The sequence below is a fragment of the Indicator indicator genome, chromosome 8 (assembly GCF_027791375.1).
Source record: "Indicator indicator isolate 239-I01 chromosome 8, UM_Iind_1.1, whole genome shotgun sequence".
Lineage (NCBI taxonomy): Eukaryota > Metazoa > Chordata > Aves > Piciformes > Indicatoridae > Indicator > Indicator indicator.
In genome coordinates this window covers 34,963,966-34,989,521 of record NC_072017.1, presented here as the reverse complement: position 1 = coordinate 34,989,521, position 25,556 = coordinate 34,963,966, and the positions used below count along the sequence as shown (strand labels likewise).

Sequence of the window (25,556 nt, the reverse complement as noted above, 5' to 3'; positions counted from 1 at the left end):
TGGCTTGTCGCTGCTGGCATAGATGTTAAGTGTATACATGGATTGCACACTAACAGAAAACACAAGGCCTGTCTTGTTTGTTTTCATGGTGTTGGCAACTAAAACTACTGGTGTGGGTGCTTTCTAATGTCTTCTGCAATTTTGCTTCAATTTGCTCCACAGGAACAACTAATACATGAAATTACCAACTTAAAGAATCTAGTTTCAAATGCTGAAGTGTACAATGAGGAACTCGAGGTGAGCCTCTCTGTGAATTTACATGCAGTGTGACTTGTGTGAAATGTTCTTGAATTGTTTATCTGGAAATACTGTATCTGCTGAGGACAAGGTAGATATCATTTGGCTCTTACCAGCTATAAGGAGGAGATACCTCAAACTCATAAATGCTTACTATGTATAAAGCAGGTTTTAGTTGAATTCTTACCTGAAACACCAAACAAGGCCTTAGACTCTTCCTTTTTCTATTTTCTTTCACCAACTTTTAGGCAGAAATAAACTCCAAATTGGAACAGCTGAAAGAGAAAGAAAACAAAATAAAGATACTGCAGAACCATGTGGAAGAATTGCAGAAAGCAAGAGTAGAAAAAAATGACACATCTTTTTCTGTGGTAAATTGAGTTTTCTGTTGGGTTGAGAGATGGTTTTAGTTTCATTAAAGGTGGGTTAAATTTGGGTATAACCTTGGTGCAACTGAAATCTGTGTCCCTGCAGATGTTAGAAAAATTACAAGCCTTAAAATGTCAATTATATGGTCACACAGCAGTTCTCCAGCAAAGTAAATCTCTGGGAAATGCTTTTCATCCTATGCCTTGCAGAAGCCTGCTACTGTTCCTTCTAGAGTAAACTCCCCAGGCTTGAGCCTGTATTTGTATTTTAACTATATTATTACAAACATATTTGCTTTATTATGGCTCTTTTGGATGTGTTCCTTGGAGTATTTTTTTTCCTCAGGGAGATTCTGATAAGCTACTTGAGGAAATTCAGCAGCTGAATAAATCCCTCTTAGATAGTGAAATCATAGCCTTGGATGCCAAAAAAGAAGCTGCTTTTCTCAGAAGTGAAAATCTAGAGCTGAAGGAGAAAATGGTAAGTACTTGATCAAGTGCCTGAATAGCTGTGTAGAATGTTGTCCAGGGCCCGAGTAGTGAAGAAGGCAGCTGACAAAGGCAAGGGTATGGTAGAGCATTTGGAGAAAGCCAATGACTCATGCTCAAAGTAACATTCCTCTCATAGAATTCATGGAAAGGAAAGTGTCTTCAAGAGAAATGTAAAAAGAACGGAAGATTCTCCCACATGAGTGGGGGTGGTTAGTTTTAGGTTTACCAGTACAGAGAGAGCGAGCACATGAACAGTCGTTAGAGAGTTACTAGGATATGAGGCTCCAAACACAATTTTACCAGAGAAATAAAGAGAATGAGTTGTGAACTCATGTGGATGGAGCTCAGTCTGAGCTTTGAAAGAGTAAAAACACAACAGAGGAAGTTATAGCCTTCACCTGTAAGATCTGTTTTGTTCCAGGACTCCTGACAGGAGTGCAGTTGTTCAATTGTGGCTTGTTCTGACATATTTATCGAGACCTAAGTTGTGTAGAGTGACAACAGGAAATGTAGCAGATGCAATATTGACATGTTAAGCAAGTAGACATTTTTATTTTGTGTGTGAATTGCATGTTTTGTTTTCCCGAAGAATGAACTCTCAAATAACTACAATCAAATGCAAAAGGATGTTCAATTATATCAAAGCCAAATAGAAGCAGGAAAAGCCAGTTACAGAAAAATGCAAGTTGACTTGCAGAAAGAGTTGCAGGCTGTATTTCAAGAAAACGCAAAGCTGACTTCACTGATGGAAGGCAAAGTTCCAAAAGGTACTGTTTCAGGTGCTGCTTTTTTTTTTTTGCCCCTTCCTCCATGGTGGGGGAGTGGAAGACTTTAGCTCTTGTTTTCTTAAATGCTTGGAGCTTCTGCCAATATTGAAAATAATGTAGTTTCTGGTGCTGCTGGCACTCAGTAACTGCTTTAGCATCTTCTTGAACTATTTGGAGATGTGCAGCTTGTGGAGTGTTTTGCGTGTCTTCATATGAAAGTCAAGTTAAGGAAGGCTGTTGGGAACACAAGTAATAAACTGGATGTCAACCTAACAAGTGATGACAGAATTGAGACCAGTAGTTTCATCTTTCTCATTGCTGGCCATTATTAAATAGAATTTCGTAGAACTACAGTTAATATGGTATCCAGAAAGCATCACGAATCTTGTGTAGTTTACAACAAACTTTTTTTTCTCTCATGCTTTGACTTAAATCTCTAGACCTGCTTTCTGTTGTTGAGCTGGAAAACAAGGCAGCTGACTTAAAAGGAGAACTGGAAAAAGCATTGAAAGAGAATGCACTTCTACAAAACCAAATAAATGAGCTGTCACAATTTCAGTCGCTTCCAAATACTGTTGAGGTGCAGCAGACAGAGGTAAACCTGATGTTTTCCTTGGTTTTACTGTCTTACTTGACTGGTAGCATATTAATGGAGCCCATTGGATGTGAAGTTGTAAAGCCAAAACTTATGTTGAATCAAGCTTTTACATCTGATTGATTACATGATTGTTCCTTTGTTTTTTGATGTATACACCTAGGAATAAATAAGATCATCACATGTCTAATCACGAAGTCTGGTACACTTGATCAGGAATTTGTACTCCAGCATTTGCCTGTCTGTTTGCCTTGGTCACCACTGATAATTGTGTGTGAATATATAATGGTGATTGATCCTGGTTTACTGTTCTAAAACTGAATTTTTTGGCTAAGTGGGCAAAGACTATTTCAAGACCTCTTAGCAGAAGTCTTGCTTTAGAAGAACTTTAAGTTGAAAATTCTGGATAACTTTGAATGAAACTTTTCTGTTTCCTGGCAGGTCAGGCCTTAAACTCAGTTTGCTATAAATGTTTAAAGGGTTTTCTTGCAAATACTTTGAGTCTTTTTCCTTAAATACCTGCTATGAAGTACAGTGAAAATTATCAAGGGCAAGTAATCACAAACACAGGAATACTTGGCAAAGTTCTAAACCTGTCCAGGGATCTGCAGCCACTAACAACTTTTAATGAAGTTAACTTTATAAATTTTATTTGTGGAGAAAGCATCACTCCATCTAAATACTCTGTTTAGGAGCTGTATCTAGGAGCATCACTCCAGTTGTAGCTCAAACATAGGAAAAAAGACATGTAAAGAACATCTAACGAGTTAGACAGGCCTTTCAAAATTTTTTTTAAGGAGCTTGCCAGTCTTGATTCTCTTGGAAGGATTGTTTTCTTTACAGCTCCTCCTTAACAAAGCAAAACCTGATGTATCATGATGTGTGCTTGCCTGTACTTCGTTTCTTATATTTGTGTATGAACTTTTTTATTATGCAAAATAATGACTTGGAAAACACTATTCATATTGATTTTTCTATTGGCAGATTCTTGAAAAATGTGAAGAACTACACTTACTAAAATTGGAAAAAGAGAAGCTGCTTTCTGAAGTAGCTGATAGTGAAGTTAGACTTAAAGAGATGACTGAAGAAATTGGAAGAGCAAAAGACCATCTAGCAGATGCACAACTTAAATATGTAAAGTCTGATCAGGAATATCTGGCACTTAAACAGCTCCATGAAGAGCTAGAGCAAAAATACGTATCTGTGTCAGAAAACAATGAACAAATGAAGCTCCAAATAGATATTCTAGCTCAAGAAGCACGTGAGGCTAAAACAGCTTTGGATGAAGGGAAACTAGAGGTTAGTGTCAGCTTGGTGGTTTTTTTTATTTTATTTACAGATAAGAGAGTAATAATTCTGGCTTTAAAACAAAACACACAAACAACTTAGGTTGGAGTAGTCTGAAAGGTATAAATAATGCTGTTACTGAAGTTCCTCTAGCATGAGTGGATATTATTCTGTGCTGAGTATGTGAGATGGCAGGACTATGGAGCTTAATGGACCTTCTTCATAGGCAAAGAATTGTGTATGTTGCTGTGGGTTATATATTGGTCTATACTTGACTTTTTAACTCTTCTTTTTCCATTCTTAAATTCTATCTTGACTATGCAAATTTTATTTTCTTTTAAAATATGCTGCTATGACCTACTCTAGTTGAAGTCAGAGAAACTGTGTCCTCCTTGCAGTAAAGTCTGTTTAGAACAGATCATTTAAACCAAAGTGTGAATTACCACCCTGGCAATTTGGAAGGAGAAAAAAAAAAATCTTTTTGATAGGATTTTATAACACTGATATGGCTGTCATATTCCAGCTATGGTAACTCCTAATTTGATTCCTGAGATCTGCTACGGTTTCCTGTGTGGTGGTGTATTATGTCTTCCTACACTAAGACTTCTGCTAAGGAGAAACTACAGTAAGGCTCCATAAACAAATGCTTATTTCAGGTGGACAGAAATACATAAGCACTGACTTAAAGTCAAATTATTACCTTTCCATTCTCTTATTGAAAACTAATATCTCAGCCTTTCTAAGCTAGTATAGGATTCAATCGTAAGGTTGTTAGGCAAAACTGCATGATGTGTACATAATGGAAGTGTCTGACCTTTTCCACTCCAATTAAAGCTCTTCAGCAGAATTAAAGAACTGGAAGAAGAAACAGCAGAGTACAAACAAAAAATTCTTGAGGTAAGAGAAGATTATATTCAGACTCAGCAGAAGTTAAATGAATTGGAGCAGTTAAAAGAGCAAGAAAATATTATGGAGATGAGACTGGAGGCCAAGGATTCAGAGATCCAGGCAATTCTTCAGCAGCTTACTGAATGTCAGGAAAAAATGAATACTCTAACCCAGGAAAGAGATGACCTGAAGCAAAAACAAGAGTCTCTTCAAGCTGAGACAGACCAACTCAAAGAGGATATACAGGACACCGTTTCAATGGTAGGCATTCTGCCCTTGTAGAAAGGGACCACACATGTTAAGGGGAAGAGTATAACAAAACTTGAAATATTGAAATACATAAGGGACTGGAGTTTTGTGGGGGTTTGGTTTATTGTGTTTTGGGGTGCTTTTCTGAGTGTTTACTAACACAGCAAAATCTGGGTGTTTTCTCCATGTGTTTTCTTTCTTTAAAGAACATTTTGGCACACGAAGAACTAAGAAATGCACAGAGTTCTCTCAAGCAAGCCCAGGACAGAGTTAAGAAGTTGGAAAAAAATATTTCTGAAAAAGAATCTCAGATTCTGAGTGTTGAAGAGATGCTTGGCAAAACCATTAAAGAACTAGAAATAAAGGTACAATGTTACATAATGATTCAAAATAAAAATGCTTTTCATGTGTTTTCTAATACTAAAAACAAACCTAATTAGTCTGCTTAGTGTTTTCTGCTTGTTCTTGAAAATCTTCTGGGCTTTTGGTAGGCAGTGGGCAGGAAAGTAGTAATGCCCCTAATCCAGGTCTTTATGAGCTTCTGATCTATTGCTGTAGAGAGAGGCTGTAATGTGCACTAAGTGGTGTGAGCCATGGTTGCCAATTTGAGCTGTGGCATTAGATGGCAGATGAAAGCAGAGATTAGGGTTACTTAGGGGTAGGAATGTGGCTTATGTTTTATAATACTCAATCCCAATGAGAAGTGTAATGCTTGGTTAGAATCATAGAATCAAGAAGGCTGGAAGAGACCTCAAAGATCATCAAGTCACACTAAACCTCATGACTATCTAAACCATGGCACCAAGTGCCACGTCCAATCCCCTCTTGAACACCACCAGGGATGGTGACTCCACCACCTCCCTGGGCAGCAGGTTGTAAATGGCAGCTTGGTTCTCAACATATAGTTGGAGGCTGATGGGCTCTTTTGAGCCTGACTGTTCAACAACTGACAGAAGTGTGCTGGGAATGTTGTATGTTACATTACTTCAGCAGCACAGTTCCTCTGGAGGGAGAACTGGTATTGTTTGGCTTACTGGCAGCTGATATACTCCCATGGTTATCAATAAAGCATTTGGATGTTTTAGAGCAGATGTATAAAAATCTAGCAGGTATTCCTTGTTTGGCTCTTTCTCATGTTTTGCCTAGATAATCTGGCTGGTGTTGCAGAAGAGACTGCCAAAAGATCATCTGCTTTAAATGCTGACAAAGGCCAAAAATGCAGTTCTGAAGTTTTATTAGTTTGATTAGTGGATTAATGATAATTACTGTAGCAGAGTGATGTGACACTTCAATTTGATTTTGGCTTTAAACTGATGGAAGTTCTGTCTTTGCACTTTATTTAACTAGCTGTCACAAATGACAGAAGAAATTAAAACCATCACATCAGAGAGAGACCAGCTTGCTGAGGAAAAATCAGAGAACTGTAGAGAAAGCAATGAGCTTCAGGTGCAAAAGGAACAGATCTTTCTCCTCACACAAGAGAACAGCTCATTGAGGGATAAGCTGGACAGTTTATGCTTGAAAAAAGAGGATGGAGAAGAAAATTTGGTAAATATCCTATGAGTGAAAATAATTTGCAAAATCAACTGGAGTCTTGCTACTTGCCTGCAGATCATTAAACATTATGATTACTGATGCTTACTTAAAATAATCCACCCTTTTGGTTGTATATGGATGACTACTGGTAGAATGACAAATGTTCTGTAAACAGAATTAACTTGATACAGGATGGTCATATCCTGGGTTGATCTGCACAGTGATATGGTTCTATATTTAAGTAATTGAGGCTAAAATTTGCTCATCTGGAAAGCATGTTTCTCCTTTTTTCTAAAGCATAGATAGAACTGTGACCTTTCCTGGCAATGACAGGGACATTGCAGCCAACACTTTCTATAAGTGGACATGCTGTGACTACACGTGTGGTGTGTGTATGTATGCAAGGTACGCATGGGGGAAAGTTAAGTACGCGATGGAGGAGTAGAGAAATCTTAGGGAATCTTGTCTTGCCATCATTATTGTCTACTGTTGAGACTAGAAATATGGATAAGGTCTCTGTAATTTGGTTTGTGGGGTTTCTTGTTTTGTTTCATGTTTTTTGTTACTTTTTTTTTAATCTCATGCTTAACCTATGGCCATGAAATTCTTCTTCTGGTAACTCATTTCAGAAGTCCTCAAGTTTTATTTTTCTGTCTCATCTCAAGAAACTTGAGTTGCATGTTGAGTTAATCTCATTGTTAGCTTCTATTAAAGCTAATTCTCAAAATGTCTCTTCCGTCTCTGTATAAAATAAGATACCACAGATTCTTGAGCAAGAATTATTTCTTCTGAGAGAAGAGCTGAGCCAGGCACAAAGGAAGTTGCTTGAAATGGAGGAAATGAAGGCAAATGAATGCCAAAGAGAACCTGAAAAAGTGGAGAGAACAGAGTCTACTACTGAATTGCCTGATTGTCAAGAAATGAGCACTCAGACAGAAGGAGGAGATAATAATCTTAAAATGCAATTGGATAATCTCCAAAATGAGAGAGACCAACTAAGAGAAACTTTGCAGGAGACAATTAGCAAGGTAAGAAAAAGTCCTGTTCCTTTAGGATAATGAAGTTAGTAAATTTCTGTCTTCAATCTTGGAATTATCTTGTTTTAATGTATTTCAACCATGTTGTGCTCAAAGAATTCAGAGATGACGGAAGAGTTGAGATGTGCTCATAACTCTCTCAAACAACATCAGGAGACTATTGTGGAGCTGAAAGGAAGTATTTCAGAGAAAGAAAACCAACTCTTGGAAGCACAAGAGTCATTGAGGAAAACTACTGGGGAACTGCAGCAGAAGGTCAGATTCAGTTTTGAGTAGACTAGAAATGCTGTCACAATTGGCAGCATGTGTCCATTGCAAACTACATTGTAAGGGTTCAATAAATGTAGGAACCATGTTCAGTTTTTTACCTTTTCCTTCTTTGCATCACTTTCCCCACCCCCCCAAAAAAAAAATCCATAGATGGAGGCAGTGAGATGATCAAATGCAATTTGACCTGCAAGGTATACAACCCTTACGTACAACTAAACATGCGTTAGTGCTGAATGATGGAACATTATTTGCAATCAATGCTGTTCTTGGACCTCAATGCATTTTCCAGGTCTTCAAACTTTTTATATTCTAATGTCTCTTAGCTGTGGAACTCAGCAGGGACTTGAGCAACTGAAGATGGTTTAGCTCATGCTTTAAGTTGCTGCACTATTAAATTTCTGATCTACAGATTTTTGTATCTGAAGCTGTTGTAGCTTTTAGTCTTGATGCTAACAAGCATTAATGTCTATCTACTGTGTATACAGCAATGGAGTAATTGTTATGCAATGATAATGGTCTGTAGATTTTTTTACTTCTGTCTGCTGATGAGGTGGAAACAGTGAAATTTGACTATTCATCAAAACTTATCTTTAGCAGTAAGCTTATGGAAATGTCTTCTGTAAAATAATCCAATGATAACCTATATGTACAGGTAATGTTTGAAATATCTAATATACTTTGGAAATCTAAACAATTCAGAAATCAGTAACAATTCAGTAGATTGTTACTGGTGTTTTTTTCCCAACTATGGAATTATTTCTGCTCATGATTTAGAAATATTAGTACTGTTCTCATTTGTTCTTTCAGCTCACTGAAGTAACTGAAAACCTGACTCATGTGTCTTCTGAATATGGCAAGCTGATGGCAGAAAAAGAACAAATGGAAAGAACAATGAATGAGCACATCTCTAAGCAGCTTGAGAAAATCACTGTGCTTAACCAGGAGAAAGATGAGCTACAGCAGGCGGTAGAGATGTGTAAAGCAGAAAGAGATCAGTTGGAGGCTGACTGTCAGGAAAGCAAGGAGAGAGTATGTATGAAAATCCCTTTATTGTCCTAAAGGCAGCTTGTATCACTGCATGATTTTCGTTACAAAGCTTTTGCTATTAAGTATCTTTTCCTCTGCCTGTACTTGCTCATAGCAACAGGAAACTAAAAATATAGTTTACTAATACAATCTGGTTGTAAGAATCGGTTTCTTTTTTCTTCCTCTGTTTTCTTGATCCTTGGTTCCGGTGCTTGGTCACTGCTACTCTGGGTTTAGCCACCTGCTGGACAAACACTTAGGAAGTTCCTGGTTTACCTTTCCTGTGTAGTGCCTTTTGGTATTCAGCACTGAACAGGAGAGGTCATTCAGGTTTACAGATAGGCAAGGGCTTAATTCTCCTACTCCTTCAGCTCACTCTGAAGACAAAGCTTAAAGGCAGAAAAGAATAGATTCACCATTCTATTTCTCCTTCCTGTTGTCTTAATTTCTGGCAGATTAGTGACTTCAATAAGTATACTTATGTCAACACACTACTTTAGGCAAACTTGTTACCTAATTAACGAAAAAGAAGCTGTTAAATCTGAAGTTCAAGTCTAGTAAATTCTTCCCCACTGGAAGCTCTGCAAATTATTTTAAGGAACATAAATTAGTAAACCTCAAGTAGAACCACTGATGTCTTAATGTGTTTAGACCAACTAATTTAAAAGCTAGAAGTGACAGGGTAGGATTATCAAATCTAATTTTAAATCTTGCTATTCAATTGGACAAGTTGTTCACATAGCTGGTGACAGCTGCTATAGGAATAAGTGCGTTTTTCATGGTGGAGTGTTTTGTGGGGGATCTTATGGGTTTAAGTCATCTACATAATTTTTCCCCAAGACTTTTTTCCTTCCTCTCTACTTCTGCCTATTTAAACCAAATAAAACTGATAAAAGTTGTTTCTAAAGACTATCTGCCTTTGGAGTTGTTTAAGCATGGGACAGCTGCAACTGAGGTTTTTTTCTTCCAAAGTAAAAGACTTAGTCTTCTAAAAATTCACTTACTCAACTTCTAACAAGCAAAACTTAGTAATACTAGGTGAACATACATGTAATACCTTGTTTTCCAGTCCTTAAAAGTACTGACAGAAATGGAAGATCTACAGGGAGAACTAATGCATCAGAGAGAGCAAGCTGATACCCTGAAGAATATGCTAGCAAATACAGAGGAGAGCTTGCAGAACACTGAAGATAAACTAAATGAAGAAATAAACCAACTGAAAGAACAGGTAAGCATGGTGATATACCCTTAGAAATAAGTCCTTGAGAAGACATCCTCTAAATTACTAGAGTAACAGGCATTTAATCATTTGTGCTGATTTATTGATCTAATAAATGATGTCATGGTAATACAATTTAGTTACAGGAATTTTGGCTAATAGTTGGGTTTTATACTTTTTAAAACAAAACTTGATTTTATAGGTAGTCCAGCTGAATGAGGACTTGCATTTGGTAACTACAGAAAAGCACCACTTGCTGGAAGAACTTAAAGAGAAGACTGAGAGTGAAAGCAGTAAACTTCAACTGCTGGAGGAACAGTGTGACTTGTTAGCACTGGAGAGAGAGAAGCTCCAGGAAATGCTGGAAGGTGTTCAGGCGGAGAATAAAAAACTGGAGATAAACCTACAAGAGAGTGTTGATAAGGTGCTTTATCTTTGAAATGTGAATCCTTGGTAGAAGAAGATGATCTATTCTTGCAGCTGTAGTAAAAAAAAAAACTTTCAAGTGTTGATATTGCATACACAGACTGAATAATATTGGTATGCTTGCATTTGTCATGTGGAATGGTATTTAAAGAGGCATGTACATGCTTTTTTACATGTTACTTGAGGCTGCTTTATGTGGAAGTAAATGAGGAACCATAAAATACAGGCTTTGTTATACATGAACATTTAAGAGTTTCAAATTTATTAGGAAGTATTTAGCTGTTGAGCTCGCAAGTTTTGAAACTCAAGGTGACCAATTCTCACATGCTTTTTTCCTTTCTGAATTAGTCATGTCTTAGGGTGAAGACAAGTGAGTTAGATGGTATCCACTGAGGAGTAGCTCTAGCTCAGATATGAGAATCATTTCAAATACATAGTTGAAGTCTATGGTGGGGAGAGCATCTTTTTACTCACCTGTTTCTGAATATCAATTGTCTTCCTGCTAAAATTTAACTTCACAGGGAATTCAGAGGCTTAGTGAAAGGAATACTAGTTCTATAAGGCCAAATGGGATGTGGCTCTGAGCAACCTGATCTAGTGTGAGGTGTCCCTGCCCATGGTGGGGGATTGGAATTAGATGATCCTTGAGGTCCTCTCCAACCCGGACAGTTCTATGATTCTGTAATAAATCAAATCATTTAACAGCGCTGACAGGAGTCCAACTCATAAACTTGTGTTAAGTAATTTCTAGTTCTGGATGTGAATCCTGCCCAAATCATATTTCTGCTTTCTGTTAATCATCTGTAAAGTTTGCCGAAAATATGCCCGAACACTTTTGTAGCACACTTCACCTAATTCTCAAAGGGTTTTTTGGTGTACAGGTTGACAGGCTTTGCTTAAGGAAGTGAGAAACTTTCAAAGACACAAAACTTGGAATTTCTTATACACAGACCAAAGCTGATCTTTTTTATGCTAAGTATTTTTACTCCTATGACATACTGGATGGCCTGGTGTGTGAGAGGTAGTCACATATATAAAATTAATAAAATAAAATTTTTCTGTTTTTACTCCAGATTCTTGGAACTGAGAAGGAATTGAAGCAACAACAAGAGCTCCTCAGTGAAGAGAAGATCAAAGCTGAAGAAAGAGAAGAACATTTGTCAAAGGTTCAGAGGCAGGCAGATCTTTTGAAGGACAGCCTAACAAACAAGGTAGAGTTTTGAGTTTAGTTTCTAGCACAGCAGCAAAAGAACATCAGAAGACTGACTAAACTTTTGCTCAAGACAAATACTATTAAACTTTTAATTCTCAGCACGTGATTTTTGTTTATGGGTGCTAAACAAGCATGAACATGGACAAAGCCTTTTGTATCACTTTCTTTAGTGATGCTTAGAAAGGGAGTCCTCTGCTTGGGTTGGTCTCTCCATGAGAATGGACACCAATTTATCCTGTGTGCAGGGTTAGTGTAATATTCACTAACTGTGCATGTATTTGTTCAGCCTTTAAAAGGCACTGTGAGACAGTGAGAACCTAAGTGGATTTGGCATCTTTGGTAATTTGCATGCTTTCAACTTAGCACTTGGCTGCAGCCAGCTCAGTCTTCTGTCACTTTTCACATTTCACTTGTGAAGCTGTCTGTAGATGAAAAAATATAATTGAAGATTGGCTTAAATCAGCAAATGTGTTACTGCTCTATTTGCTAGAGTAGATGTTAAGAGTGTTTCATTGTCCCTCTCATGTTTTCTATTTATTTTCATTGTTCTTGTCATGTGGGTATATGTTGATTGCCTTTTTGTCTTCAAGACCAAAGCTGACTATAGGAGTTCTGAGTTGTGCTAGTCTTACTTTATTTTTTTTTCAGGTGGTTAGAGTACCAAAAAGATTTTAAAACTTTTCTTACTAGTGTGAACTTTAGGTATTGGGAGCTGTTCTTTGTTTTTTACACCAACTGATCTAAGTACTTCATTGGGAAGTACACAAACCAGAATAAAAACCTAATTTTTGGTGGTTTTTTTTCTCTACTACTTATAGATTCAACAGTTAACTGAGATGCTAAATAATGTATCATGTGAAAAAGACCAGTTACTGGCTGAAAGAACTAGTCAGTCCTTCCAACTTCAAGAACAAATCTCATCAATTAATCAGGAAAAAGATGAGCTACAAAAACTTCTCCAGGATGTAAGGTCTGAGCGGGACCAGCTCAAGACAGAATTGCAAAAAACATCTGAGATGGTTAGTATTGCAAGCTGCATGCCTAACTTATTTGTAATGTCTCTTCTACAGTTCATATGTAAATCTATATTGTTCTATTTCAGTGTGTTGATATAAATGCACAACTGGAAGGTGCTCGTGACCAACTGAAGCAGAGAAGCCTGAATGATGTGTCCATTCAGGTGAACTCACAGGATAATGCAGAGCAGGTGACTGATGACAGCCTGAAAGAAAAAACCTTGAACATTAAGGTAAACTTAATTCTCTGCTTACTTTAAGGATGGCTGTAGAACTTCTAATACTGTTTGTTGTGGAGCATAAACATTGCTCTTCTATCATCTGTAAAACTATATTGTGCTAGGACTGCAAACCATGGGATCAGTTGATATGCTGATCAGTGACTATACATCTTCTTTCAAGAATCTTAAACTGAATTCCTCAGTTACTGAGACTGTTCACTTGATGTCATCACTGCCCAATCACCCCAATAAAAATAACTATAGTAAGGTAGAAGTGCTTCATCATTCTGATTTCTGTGAAATCCTCCCCAGATCCTCACATCTGTTACTCCCTAACAAATTATTTTAAATTATTTAATTAAATAGTTTCCATGTGCAAAATAGGCGGCTCCTGTGATTCCTCTAGTGTTTTGATACTCAGCTGTCCTAAGTATACTCTCACAGGTCAGAATGACTAAAATTCTGCTTAAAGCCCAAAGAAACCAAGATCTATGCATGTGTGAAACACTTCAAGGGTGTACCATTGTACTGCAATCTGTATGTCTTGGCAGTGGACTTGGGCATCATTCTAGAAAAGTCCAAGTGTTGCTTCAGTTACCACCAGAAGCGATAAAAGACCAAATTGAAAGAATTGGTTATGTAGCTTTCTCCATTCACACTGTCCTTCCATCCTACATCAGCAGGAGAGAGCTAATGAGGGAATTAAGCATCAGCTGACCCTTTTTAATGCCATTCTCCCCTTCTGGCTTCTGTGACATGTAAGATCTCATCTGCTGCTTCCTTGTGCAGGTTTATCAAGTATCTAGTACTTGCTCCTGTGCAAGATACCATACTACTGAAAAGTTGTTTCTAATGCTTTTCTGTGGAGGGAAGCATTACACTAGTGAATCTTGCTTAGTTCAACTAGGAATCAAAGATGTAAGGTAGTATGCCTAGGAAGTCACTTGAGTTGCAGTTTGAGTGTCTTGATGCCTGTTATGTTTCTCAGCCTGGTCACTGCTTGATTGTGCCTCCCATTTTATGGCAGAGCGCTAGGAACACTTCCATGATCCTGTTCTTTCAACAAAGGACTAAGCAGATAATTTGGGAGCCTAACTGGCAAGCTTGTGGAAAACCAACCATTTAGTTTGAGGCCTGATCTGTGAGTCTTGATGTGTCCAGACAATACAATCTTGAAAATAATTTGAACTTCTGAAGAGATAAGACAGGCACAAAAGCAGAGTTTTTTTATGCTTTTAGTCTTATTCCTGTGGCAGGTCAAAACTCAAGTCTTAATAGGACTACATCTTGGGTTGTAAAACCATGCCTACTGTAGGGAGCAGTCCTGGAGTCTGGTTGCTTATGTTAAGCTTTTATTCATAGCTGGTCGATCTCTTCCTTATGACTGAATTTTTTTCACCTGCATTTAGGAGCTTCTTGAGAAATTCCTGACCATGGGGAAAAGATGTGAATGCCTCTCTACAGTGTCTCTTAAGCTGAAGTGTGATCTGGAGAGGCAGAAAAAACTAATAGCTGTAATACTGCCTCAGCTTTCATCAGAAGAGAGTATCCAAGTCAAAAAACTTCAAATGACAAATGAGAAAGTAAATGGTCATCTCCAAAGTTTATTGAACAAACTGAAGGTACTAACTTTAAAATACTTCGTTTTGCTTTGTTTTGTTGTTTTTTTAAATGATCTCAATATTAACAGCTGGGGTTATATACTCCAGCTTTCGATTTCTTTTTTTTTTTCTTGTGAATCCCTATCTTGTGGAAAATAAACAGATAGTTGTCGGTGGGGGGGGAATTTCAGCTCACACCGACATTCACAAATATATACGCTCAACAGAAAAGCACAACCGATCTCCCTTTGCTTCCCCCTAAGGGGACCCTCCCAAAGGGGCCTCTCTCTCTCCCAGGAGCTTCCCCCCCAGACCCCCCCAGACAGAGAAGCAGAGTTTAGTTAGAGCAGAAAGTTGTTAACTTAGCTGCCAAGGTCAGTGTGTTATCTTCAGCCAGAAGAGAAGAAGAAACAGCAGCCAGACAGCCCAGCAACTGCCCCCACTGCAGAACGCAGAATGTGAGGCGTGCCCCATTTTGTTTTGGGTAATAGTTCTTAAACATTTCTATCTATCCAATGGAAGTGTTTAGAACAATCAGTATTTTGCTTTCTTACACCCAATAGTGACTTATTTACATTCTTTCACTTTCTCTGTTCTGAACTTTGCAAGGAAAAATTAAAAAGACAGTTTCAAACCATCACAATAGTAAATGCTTTACAGTCATGGAAACCTTGGAACTATTTAGTTCAGTGACCTTGGGTTTTGACTGTAGATTGGCTGCTTTGCACAGTGTTATTAATCCCTACTCATCAGGGAATTTTATTGTTGTATTCCATCAAATTCTGGAACCCCTAGATGTGTTTCAGTGTGGAGACATGAAAGATGCCTTGGAGATGCATGTTTAATCTGCAAGAATACCCAAACAGTATAATAAATTCCATGGCCTTGCAGACGTAACCCAGTCTGTAGTTCAGTGGAGAAACTGGTTCCAGTTATCAGGGAAAAAATGAAGGGCTATTTGGGAAGGCAAAATTCCTGTTACCATATGCAGAAGTACAGTGAACAGTTAGGTGGGTTATTTTTATTTACAATAAGTCTTTAAGGGGTTTTGGTTGTGGAGGAGTGGGAGATAGCAGCAGGTGCAGGTTTGAGTGCAGAGGATGAGGTTTGAGTCCAGTGTACATACACACTCCTCTCTTATGAGGACAGCCTGAGGGAGTTGGGTTTTTTTTAGCCTGGGAAACAGAAGGCACCAGGGAGATCTTGTGACTTATTTAAAAGGGGGCCAATGAAAAAGCAGGGATAAACTTTGTAGCAGCACCTGCTGCAATAGGATAAGGGGCAGTAGTTATAAACAGAAGATAGATTCAGACTAGATGAAAGAATAAAACATCTTTACAATGAGGGTGGTGAAACACTGGACTAGATTGCCCAGATAGGTGATGGATGCCCCATCTCAAACATTCAAGGTCAGGCTAGACAAAGCTCAACCAGATGTAGTTGAAGATGTCCCTGCTTAATGCAGGGGAGTTGGACTACATGACCTTTAAAGGCCCCTTTCAACCCAAACCATTCTATGATCTTGAGAGTGTCATCCATAAACACTCCTTAGCTACAAAGCTGAACAACTCTTCTGGAAAGCCTTATTTTTTAACTTCAGAGAGGTTTGGCTTTTTCCCATAGATGCCTTTTAATGTCTATGTTAGAGTTTAGTGATCTTGACTGGAGTAAAGCTTTAAATCTGTGCAGTGATGTTCCTGTTGATCTGCATCTTTCACAACTCTAAGATTAAATGTAAGATTAAATTAAAGATTAAATATTTGGCTTTTCAGAGACTAGGTTCATGGAAGGCTGTCTAGAGCCTTTTATGCTTTTTGGCTTTTTTAGGAACCTGCAAAAAATAGTGTAACTTAGAAATACTGACTCAGCTAAGTGTCTTCAATAGTATGGCTATAGAATTATCAGGTTTGGAAGGGACCTCAAGGATCATTTAGTTCCAACCCCCTTACCATGGGCAGGGACACCTCACATTGGATCAGGTTCCTCAGAACCCCATCCAGCCTGGCCTTAAGTGCCATCCCTGGAGGTTTTTACCACCTCTCTGGGCAACCTGTTCCCAGTGTTTCAGTCTTAACCACTCTCACCGTGAAGAACTTCCTATACAGCACATACAAACTTTCTTAGCTGTCTCAGTTGTCCTGGACACCTATGGGCTAGGAGAGTAAATAGACCAAATTACAGATACAGGATTTTAGCTGGATGTAGGGCACTGTTTTGAAGCATGCTCATAAGTACATTGTTTCTACAACAGTTTCTGTTTGGTCGTGTTTGCTCAAAGAGAAGAGAATATTATGCTGCTGTTAACAAACATAAAATGGAACTGCTTGAAGAAAAGAGAAAACAAGATCAGCTACAAGTTCAGATTCAGTATCTCAGGAAGATTTGGATGAACCAGCCTGAAATACCTTCTGAAGAGTTAAACAGCAGTGAAATGCTGCAGAGTTTGCACTTGGATGCAGAGGTAGTATTTGAAACAATTTTCACAGAGACTTGGTGTTTTTTCAAGGGATGGGGTTGTGCTAAAAGCAATGGTGGCATGGCTTTTTTTGAAGACTTCAGTGAAGGGGGGCATAGAGTTTGGGTTGGTTTTGTTTAATGCTTCTCTTTCTCTACTATGAAGATTCTGTTATATAGGTGGCTCAAAGTGAAACTACAAGGTTATAAACAGTTGGAATGTTGTCACTCATTTGACCTGTAAAATATGCTACCTGATACCAAGATGTCATTTTAAAACAATGAAGGAAACTTTTATGTCCAAATTATTTTTTCCTTTCTCATCTGCCCCAAGAATGTAGGTTGTCTTCTCTTTTTCCCAGTAACCTAAGTAGAGTGAAATTCCTTTTATAATCAAATGATAAAATGGACTTCCTGAAAATAATGGTAGCTAAGAGGGTAAAACATGTTTACACATAGCTTACAAAGCAATATTTAAACTTGAATTTTCTCTTTTGAAGAGCATTCTCAAAGATCTATCAGAAATGGAAAGTGAACTTCTTTGCATAGAGGCAGAGCTTCATCAGCAAGAAAGTTCTAGGAAAGAAACACTGCAGTTCTGGGAAGTTGTTTTGACAACTGAGTGTGATGCAGAGGAACTTAGAGAAGTGTTAAAGAAAGATAATGAAAGGCTTTTGCAAGGCATTGAATTCTGGACTCCTAAATCAAAGGTAAGGTTAAGTCTTTAATTTGGAATGTGTTTTATGTAAGGTCCCTATAAATGCCTCTAACCTGAATGAAAACAAAACACAAAGGGCTATTAAAAGATTATTAATTAGCACTTATTATATTCATACTCAACTGACTGCAAGATGTAGGAATACCTAAGGTCTTTTTCTGAAGACTTCTTTCCCGATGCAGTCAAACTTGGAAACCTCCTTTGTAAAAGATTTTTCTAAGCATATGCATGAGGTTTTTTGTTTGTTTGCAGTTCTTATCAGACTAAATTCTAGAAGCTAGGTTCTAAATTGTTATATGGCTTTGCTTGTAGTACTTGGCATGATAATCACTGCTGAGATTTACACCCACGAGACTATCTGCTCTCTTCAAAATAACTTCACTGAAACTACTTCAGCCATTTCTGAAATTCAGTTGTGATTTATGTTCTCATGCTTTATCTTGCTTCAAGTTGGTTCAACTTTCCTTTCTCTTGTTTTATTTCTTACTTCTTGCCCTCTTTGGAAAAGAGGGAGAGTCTTTTACAGGGTTTAGTGCATTGTGAACAGAACTTCAGGAGATTTTGCGTTTCTGATGAAACGTGTTCAACACTTCTCAAATAGTTTATGGAAGGGAATCCACTATATTCTGAGTTGTTAGAAACAGTGTTTCCTAACAAGAGTATCCTGGAAATTCCTGGTCTGTTGACGCTATTTTTTCCTACTAGGACTGGTCTGGAGTATGAAGAGCTCATCAGCCTTCTTCCTTCAGTGTTGTGACTAAGTTCTGTCCTGTTAAGCTTAGCATGTTTTAAAAACTTTCTTCTGCAGAGTTAGTTGCCACCCTGACCTCTTCAGGATTTAACAATGTTGACAGGCATCTTAGAGGAATTTCCTGACAGACATATGATATGGAGAAAAACTTTTAGCAAACAAAAATGTTCTGGTATCATGTTGTCATATCCTGGCAAGTGAAGCTTTCTTTCACCTAGAAGATGTATGTTTCCTTTCAAACGGCTCTGCTCCCTTTACTCAATGAATACCTTCTAGCAAAAACTTTATTTTGTTTCTTACTGATATTCTCTACAGCTATCTGATAGGAGGTTGTAGTGAGGTGGGGCTAGTCTCTTCTTTGAAGTAACTAGTGATAGAACAAGAGGAAATGGCCTCAGATTGTGCTATCAGAGGTTTAGGCTGGATATTACGAAAAAATCCATTACAAAAAGAGCAGTCAGGCATTAGAACAGGCTGCCCAGGTAGGTAGAGCTACCATCCCTAAAAGTGTTCAAAACTTTGTAGCCATAGCACTTGAGGATATGGTTTAGTGGGCATGGTGCAGCTGGTTTGACAGTTGGACTTGATCTTAGAGGCCTTTTCCAAACTTAATGGTTTTATGATGTTCAAGAAGGCATTCCAGTCTCCTTCATTTCTGCAATGGTCATGCTGATTTGAGTTAACGCAGAAATACTGTTAGATTTGTGATGCATCATCTTTTTGTGCCCCTTCCTGCTTCCCCTTTTGGAAACTGAACTTGTCTTTTGCTGGGGATTCCACTTCTGACTGCGAACATGTTCAAGTGGGACACAGAAACAAGATTCTGAAATTACACAGTTAAAGATACTCCCTGTTTCTTCAGTGACCTTATTTCTAGTTGATTCAAAAATTATTTAGAACTTCTCTTACTTATTTTCAGATGCTCTATCAGCTTTCTTCAGAGCTGGATGCCAGGACTGCCAACTATTGTAAAAACGCCGATGTTGAATCAAAACAGAGAAAAGAGAGAACAGAGGAGTTGCTGCAGGAACTGAAGGCTGTTAAAGATCAGCTGGCCCCTGGTGGCTCTGCCAGTCTTGCCTTAGAAGAAGAGAACTGCAAGCTTCACAACAAACTGCAGGCTGCAGAACAAGATAAAAAGGTACCAATAGTTGTTTCGAAGGAAAACTCCTCGTGATGCTCAAAGCAAGAATACTTTGGGGGGGGAATACAGATAGCAACTGTAAATCTCTGCCACGATGTATTGAGCCAGACTGTACTTCAGCTTTGCACCTTCTTATTTTTTTATTTGCACGGTGCGAGTTTCAGCTCTTGCCTACAATGTGATTATGTTAATTCCCTGTGTTCTGTACACAGCTTGTCAGACAGACATACAATATGTGATCATTTGGTTTTGAGGCACTGGGTTTAAGTGTGATAGTCTTGATGTTTCCTTAAAGATATTTGCTGTTGAACTGGAGCAAAATGCTATCTTTAATCTTAGCAATTGAGGACTCTTTCTATCCTATATTGCTTTTGTCAGTTACCTTCATTTTTTCATTTAGACTTGAGTGTCCAAAACACTGGTGCACAGGAGTGAGGTAGACACCAAGACACCAAGAGTTTCTCTGCAGCCTCTAGCATTGGATTGTGTTGTGTGGTTTGAGTTCTGTCTGTTCTACTAAGGCTACAGCCATGTGCTGTTACTGTTATCCCTTGGCATAACTACTTATAACTGGCTGGTATATATCTCAATAGGCTATGGAAGTCAAAATTCAGAAGTTGGAAAATGCAATAAATGAAGTAGCAAAAGATGTGGAAAAGAGAGATGATAGGATAAATGAACTCCAAGAACAGATAAGAACAAGAGTGTCAGTGAGTGAGCTCACCCAACTGCAAGCCCAACTAGACGAGACGGAGAAGCACCTCAAAACTACCTTAACAGTCAATCAGAGTCTTCAGGTATGAGCTAGATAATCCATTTCTCTTTCCTTTTATCTCAGACAGAGCCGAGATGTCTGAAAATGGAATGTTCTATAGGGCATGGTTAGAGTAAAGCTCAAGTTGCCTGCTTAATGCAGTTTCATATTCAACCAATGCAGCCTTCAGAGACAAAATGTAACACCCATGTTACGGGATTAGAAGATAAATCGATTGCTTGGGCATGATACATTTCTGAAACATTATAGAATATTTTCATTTTGCAACTGAAGCATGAGCTATGTTTTTCTATGTACTCTTTACATACTAGTTCAAAATTCCTGGAGTTTTATCTCTAAACAAGTAATCATACTTGAGCAAGTTTTGTTTGCATGTAACACACCAGAAGTAGGATACCAACTAAGAGTACAGTGTACCTGGCAACATGGGCATTCTTACTTCAAAACAGCTTCCTGTTCCCAGTCTTGTTCTGCAAAAGCTACTTGTAAAGACAGGGAGTAAGCAACTCTAAAATTCATTGCCTTTCTTCCAACTATACTTTTTATTTTCAGGCAGAAATAGATAAAGGTGCTGAGTTGCACAAAGAAGAAATTGATTCTCTCAAAACACAACTGGTAAAATGTGATATGGAAAGAATGAAAAAATGCAACACTCTGGATAGGAAGTAAGTTAATTTTTTATTTGTTTCCATTCTCAGCTACTTCAGGTTTAGCTTCTACTTTTCCTTTTTTTCCCCAGAACATGAATGTTCAACTTTAGGTGTCATAGGATTTTACTGTAGCTAGATTCCAGATACTAAAAATCTTAACACATCTCGAGTTGATTTCTTCCTTGTTTTAACTCCTTCCCTATACACCCACCAAAAGTTCTCAGCCATCAAAGAAATTACCATTCTGACAAAAGATGAGGGGGAAGCATTAACTGAAAGCACTTTATTTCACTGGGGACAAGGGACACAGAGTAATTGTAATCTAACTTCTGGTTTTCTGCCTTTTACCTAAAATTTAACTGGTCAAGTTTTATGTCGTTTTATGTGTATAACTTGGGTATGTTTTGTGTTTGGTAGCTCAGTCAGAAATCAAACTAAGTCTCCTGCAACTGTAGTAACTGTTAAATTGAGGACTTCTCTTATTCTTTTCCTGCCCTATTTAGGCTTGCTAATTATAAAGCTCTTGCAGAACACCAAAAGCAACAGTTAACAAAGCTACAAGAAGATCTTAGAAGAGCACAGCAAGAGAAGGATGCTACTGGTAAATTAAGGAGTCCCTTATGTTTTTTTTTTTAATTCTAAAGAATTGTTTGAAGTGCAGATGATGATGCAGACCTCTTATCTCAAGGTGGGGATTGGGTGCCTTGGAGGTGGAGTTTATAGTATTTTCAGTACACACTGCAGTAGAATCACAGCAGTTAATGTATTTTTGTTTCTGCAGCTGTTTCCACTTGTGGTGAGACAAGCTGCAGTAGCTCAGGTTGCCATTTTTCCCTTGACTGACTTTATGTAGTTCTAATTGTAATTCTGACGTAGCTAGCACTATTTTAATTTTAAATGGTTTAGGGAAGAATCTTAAGTTTCATATTTTCCTAGTGCTGTGAATAGTAGGAAGTGTCTGTGTATAAAAAAAGAGCTGTTGTAGTGATATTTAAAACCTATTGAAGTTTTACAGGTAAGACTATAGGAAAGAGTAGACCAAAAAATAAATTGGTTTGAGCACTGCCAAATAACAGACTTCGATATATAAAACTCTTTTCTAGTGTTGCTGGAAAAAGAAAGTCCTCAGCAATCCCAAATACCACTTACCTGTGGTGGTGGCAGTGGTATTGTGCAGAGCACACAAATGCTTGTGCTAAAATCTGAGCAAGCTAAGCTACAAAAAGAGAATTTGCACCTGAAGAAACAAAATGATGTTCTGCTAAGGTAAGTATAAAGCTGATGAGAAAGATGTCAAATCCTTTGTTGCTATTGTTTCTTTTTGGGATAACTATAGAACTGATTTGCAAAGCTTAAACTTATTTAAAGGTAGTGATTTATTCCTTATGTTTTTATGGTTCTGAGCTTTAAGTTGCTTTCATAGGAACCTAGTGAATGCTTAAAGACATACTTAAATTGTGTTGGAATTGCCTCTGAAAGCAAGATACTTGTTTTCAGATAACGTCACAGACATAGGAATTACCTGTTGTCAGGAATGTTTCCTTAACAGAACTACTTCAAATTTTTCTTAATTAAATGCTCAGTTGTTGGGGGTTTTCTCTTATCAGCAATGAGTGTCAACTGAAAGAGGAACTTATAAAATGGAAAGAAAGAGCACTGAAATGGAGAGAACGGGCCTCAAGAGAAAACACTCGAGAGGCAGTACCAAGGTCTCCAAGGAAGACTCTGTCTCCAAGGAAGGCTGTATCCTACTCCTTTAAAGAGCAAATACCTACACTCTCTGAGCAACCTGTTTCTCAGGAAACTGTGACTGAAGGCCTACCAAAGCCTTTGCCACGGGCTCGTACAAATTTCTTTGATAACTCCAACTTGGGTATACCAGCAGGTACGTAACACAGCACTGCTGTCCTGTAAAGATTTGTAGAGGCAAAATATAAGGGGTGGTCTGAGCTGGGGGTTAATGCTCTAATTAGTACACTTCAGACCTGAAACAGTACATAGTCTTCCTGAATGGTTAGTCAGCTGACTCTGGAAGGGCTGACTAGCTGGAACTGTGAAGCTTAGGTATGCTCCACAGAACCTAAATGCTTAAATGAATCCTTCACCTCTTAAAGAGTATAGAAACTTTTCTTTTGCAGCAGTTAGTGTTGATGACTGACTTTAAAAAGTCAGTTAGTAGATGTTCATTACTAGATAGCTGATGCTTTAAAGTATTTGGCTTTTTACTGATGCTTGGGTTAAGCAAGCACTACTTTTCTAATCTTTGAGGAGGCAGATGATGTTAAATGTGCCACTCTGCCTGGCTCTAACTGCAGTAATGGCTGTTTCTAACTTCCTCAGCCTTACTCAAGTTCTCTTGCCTGGCCTGGTGACTTCTGGGAAGTCTTAGTGGTCTACATAATCATATTAGTGCTTCTGCTCTCATTACATTTTATTGCTAAAAACCTTGGGAAGACATGTTGAAGAGTTCACCAGTTCTCAAGGCAGATGACCAGAAAGAACATCAATTATTGCTGTTTCTCATGAGGCTAACATAATGGTAGAGATCCCTTCAACACAAAGCTTCTCAGAGGCAAGCTTTGTTGACTTGAAAACACTAACCAAGATTAAATTGCTGTATTCCTACTGCTTGTCTGGGGAAGTTTAAATGTTACTTTAAAGTTGTTCTTGTCATCTGTATAGATATACAATTTCCAGGACCAGAGCCTCTACAAGAACATCTTCAGCACTGGTTTGGATCTTCAGAGAACAATAAAGCCCCTGATTGTGTCACTCAGTAAAGGTGCTCTGTTGTAAGCTGCCTTTGCAGTAGGTACAGAAAGAATCTGCCTTGTACATAAGATAATTGCTTCAGGTCTGAAGCCATCAGCCTCTTTGAGGAAGTGAGAAGAGCTCTGGTGGCATGCAAATCCCATGCTCTCCAGGCTGCTCCTTCCCATAATTGGCAAAGATGGAATACAAGAACTAAAATGAAGTAGCAGTCATGGTGTCCAATACCTGCAGATGTGAAGCTATTTTGCTCTGGAGTTTTTTTTCCCCTTACACTGTCTGCAGCTCATCCTACTGTGGTATCAAAAGTAACTATTTTTGCATCCTATTCCAATATATGTCTGGTTTCCATCTGAATTTGGCTATTGGATTTTATTAATGATAAGCAGTGGCCCTGATACTTTCCTGCTACTCAATGGAAGATAAATGGGTTTGTCAGGGCTGCAAGACTATTTTTACTGACCTACTTCTCTGCTTTTGGGACCTATTTTTTGTATGTGTTGTATAAAAAGTTTTTTTTCTTGACAATAAACTTCTGTGTTAAGTATTAATGCATTAGCTGGTTGTCACTTGTCCTGTGATCTAAGGGTATGGACTACAGTATTCAGGCTAAGTAATGTCACCACCTCCATTATGTTTATTGTCTGTCTTTTAACTTTATAGCATCAGAGAATGGTTTGGGGTGGAGGAAACCTCCAAAGGTGGTCATGTCCAAATCCCCTGCAGTGAGTAGGGACATCCTCCACTAGACCAGGTTCCTCCAAGCCTTGTATGGCCTGACATTGAATATCTCTGGGGCTGGGGCCTCAACTGCCTCCCTGGGCAACCTCTTCTGGTGTGCTGCCACACTCGGGGTAAAGAACTTGTTCCTAACATCCAACCTCAATCTCCTCTGTCATTACAGGCCTTACTGCACTGACTACTTTGTGCAGAAGTTTACTCCTGCACAAGTCTGTTACTGCTATTTTAATTCCAGGTGTGAGGAAATGTTTCGAGTGTGAAGCACTGCTCCTCCTCCTTTTCCTCCCCCCCATGCACTCTACTACCAACTAAAATAGGCATTTGATGCTCAAAACCTGGTCTCTCCATTAAGAATGAAATCATTGTGACAGTCATGCCTAGGAAAGATACCTGCATCACCTTTATTTTCTACTAACAAAGCTCTCAGCGATGCTACGTCTCTTAGATATTCCTTTATCCCAAACTGATGATCCAATGGTTACACTGACATGTTTCTGAGCAGTTAGCAGTTACTGGACTTGGAAGAGTCATACAAGGATTATGAACCTGATGCAGGCACTTCAGAGAGCTGAAAACTGTTAACTACTGGAAGGAAGAAACTCTAAGCATTAACCATTCAATTTCTGACCTGCAACATCTTTTGGGAAGCTTTTAAAGACAATGCTAGCCAAAAATACACAGGTTCTAAAAACCATGACTGAGTTTAGCACAGTAGTCTTCTTTCCTACCATGTACCAATAGGAACAGTTTTTCTGATGTGTGTTTGAGGGGGGGGAGGGAGGGGGTTGGGTGACTGGATTTTTGCTTGGTTGGCTTTTATCACCACCACTGAAAGATGTCCAGATTTTCTTTCATTCTCTCCATTCTGCTGTTCCAATAAATTAAATTGCCCTTCCAGAATGTGAAAACAAGGGGGGTGTATGTGTCTGTGTGTATATGTAGATCTATTGCTTTTTTTTATATGCAGTTCGAAGGGAGGGACTTTAGTTTATTGCTTGCTTGCAACATTTCTGGATTTGGAGATTTTTCTTTCAATAGAGCTGCAAACCAGGAACCTTTTGCAATAGGTCAGTGTCTGAATTTGGTTGGCAAAAGGTTAGAGACAG

General features: G+C 38.4%; 1 protein-coding gene across 1 annotated transcript in view; it reads left to right on the top strand.

Annotated features, from left to right (window-relative positions):
* The window catches only part of CENPE (centromere protein E), a 37,866-nt gene extending 14,064 nt beyond the window's left edge, over positions 1-23,802 (top strand). Inside the window, exons 18-44 of the mRNA XM_054382836.1 lie at positions 163-237; positions 486-608; positions 952-1,086; positions 1,687-1,864; positions 2,305-2,459; positions 3,444-3,758; positions 4,581-4,895; positions 5,090-5,248; positions 6,231-6,431; positions 7,175-7,447; positions 7,553-7,711; positions 8,534-8,755; positions 9,822-9,989; positions 10,183-10,395; positions 11,471-11,608; positions 12,429-12,629; positions 12,713-12,859; positions 14,257-14,469; positions 16,700-16,909; positions 17,403-17,612; positions 19,291-19,512; positions 20,109-20,312; positions 20,843-20,955; positions 21,444-21,541; positions 22,044-22,206; positions 22,548-22,813; positions 23,602-23,802. Coding sequence (XP_054238811.1) covers positions 163-237; positions 486-608; positions 952-1,086; positions 1,687-1,864; positions 2,305-2,459; positions 3,444-3,758; positions 4,581-4,895; positions 5,090-5,248; positions 6,231-6,431; positions 7,175-7,447; positions 7,553-7,711; positions 8,534-8,755; positions 9,822-9,989; positions 10,183-10,395; positions 11,471-11,608; positions 12,429-12,629; positions 12,713-12,859; positions 14,257-14,469; positions 16,700-16,909; positions 17,403-17,612; positions 19,291-19,512; positions 20,109-20,312; positions 20,843-20,955; positions 21,444-21,541; positions 22,044-22,206; positions 22,548-22,813; positions 23,602-23,720 — 4,995 coding nt within the window. The 3' untranslated portion in view covers positions 23,721-23,802. The remainder of the gene's footprint in view (positions 1-162; positions 238-485; positions 609-951; positions 1,087-1,686; positions 1,865-2,304; positions 2,460-3,443; positions 3,759-4,580; positions 4,896-5,089; positions 5,249-6,230; positions 6,432-7,174; positions 7,448-7,552; positions 7,712-8,533; positions 8,756-9,821; positions 9,990-10,182; positions 10,396-11,470; positions 11,609-12,428; positions 12,630-12,712; positions 12,860-14,256; positions 14,470-16,699; positions 16,910-17,402; positions 17,613-19,290; positions 19,513-20,108; positions 20,313-20,842; positions 20,956-21,443; positions 21,542-22,043; positions 22,207-22,547; positions 22,814-23,601) is intronic.
* The last annotated feature ends 1,754 nt before the right edge of the window (positions 23,803-25,556 follow it).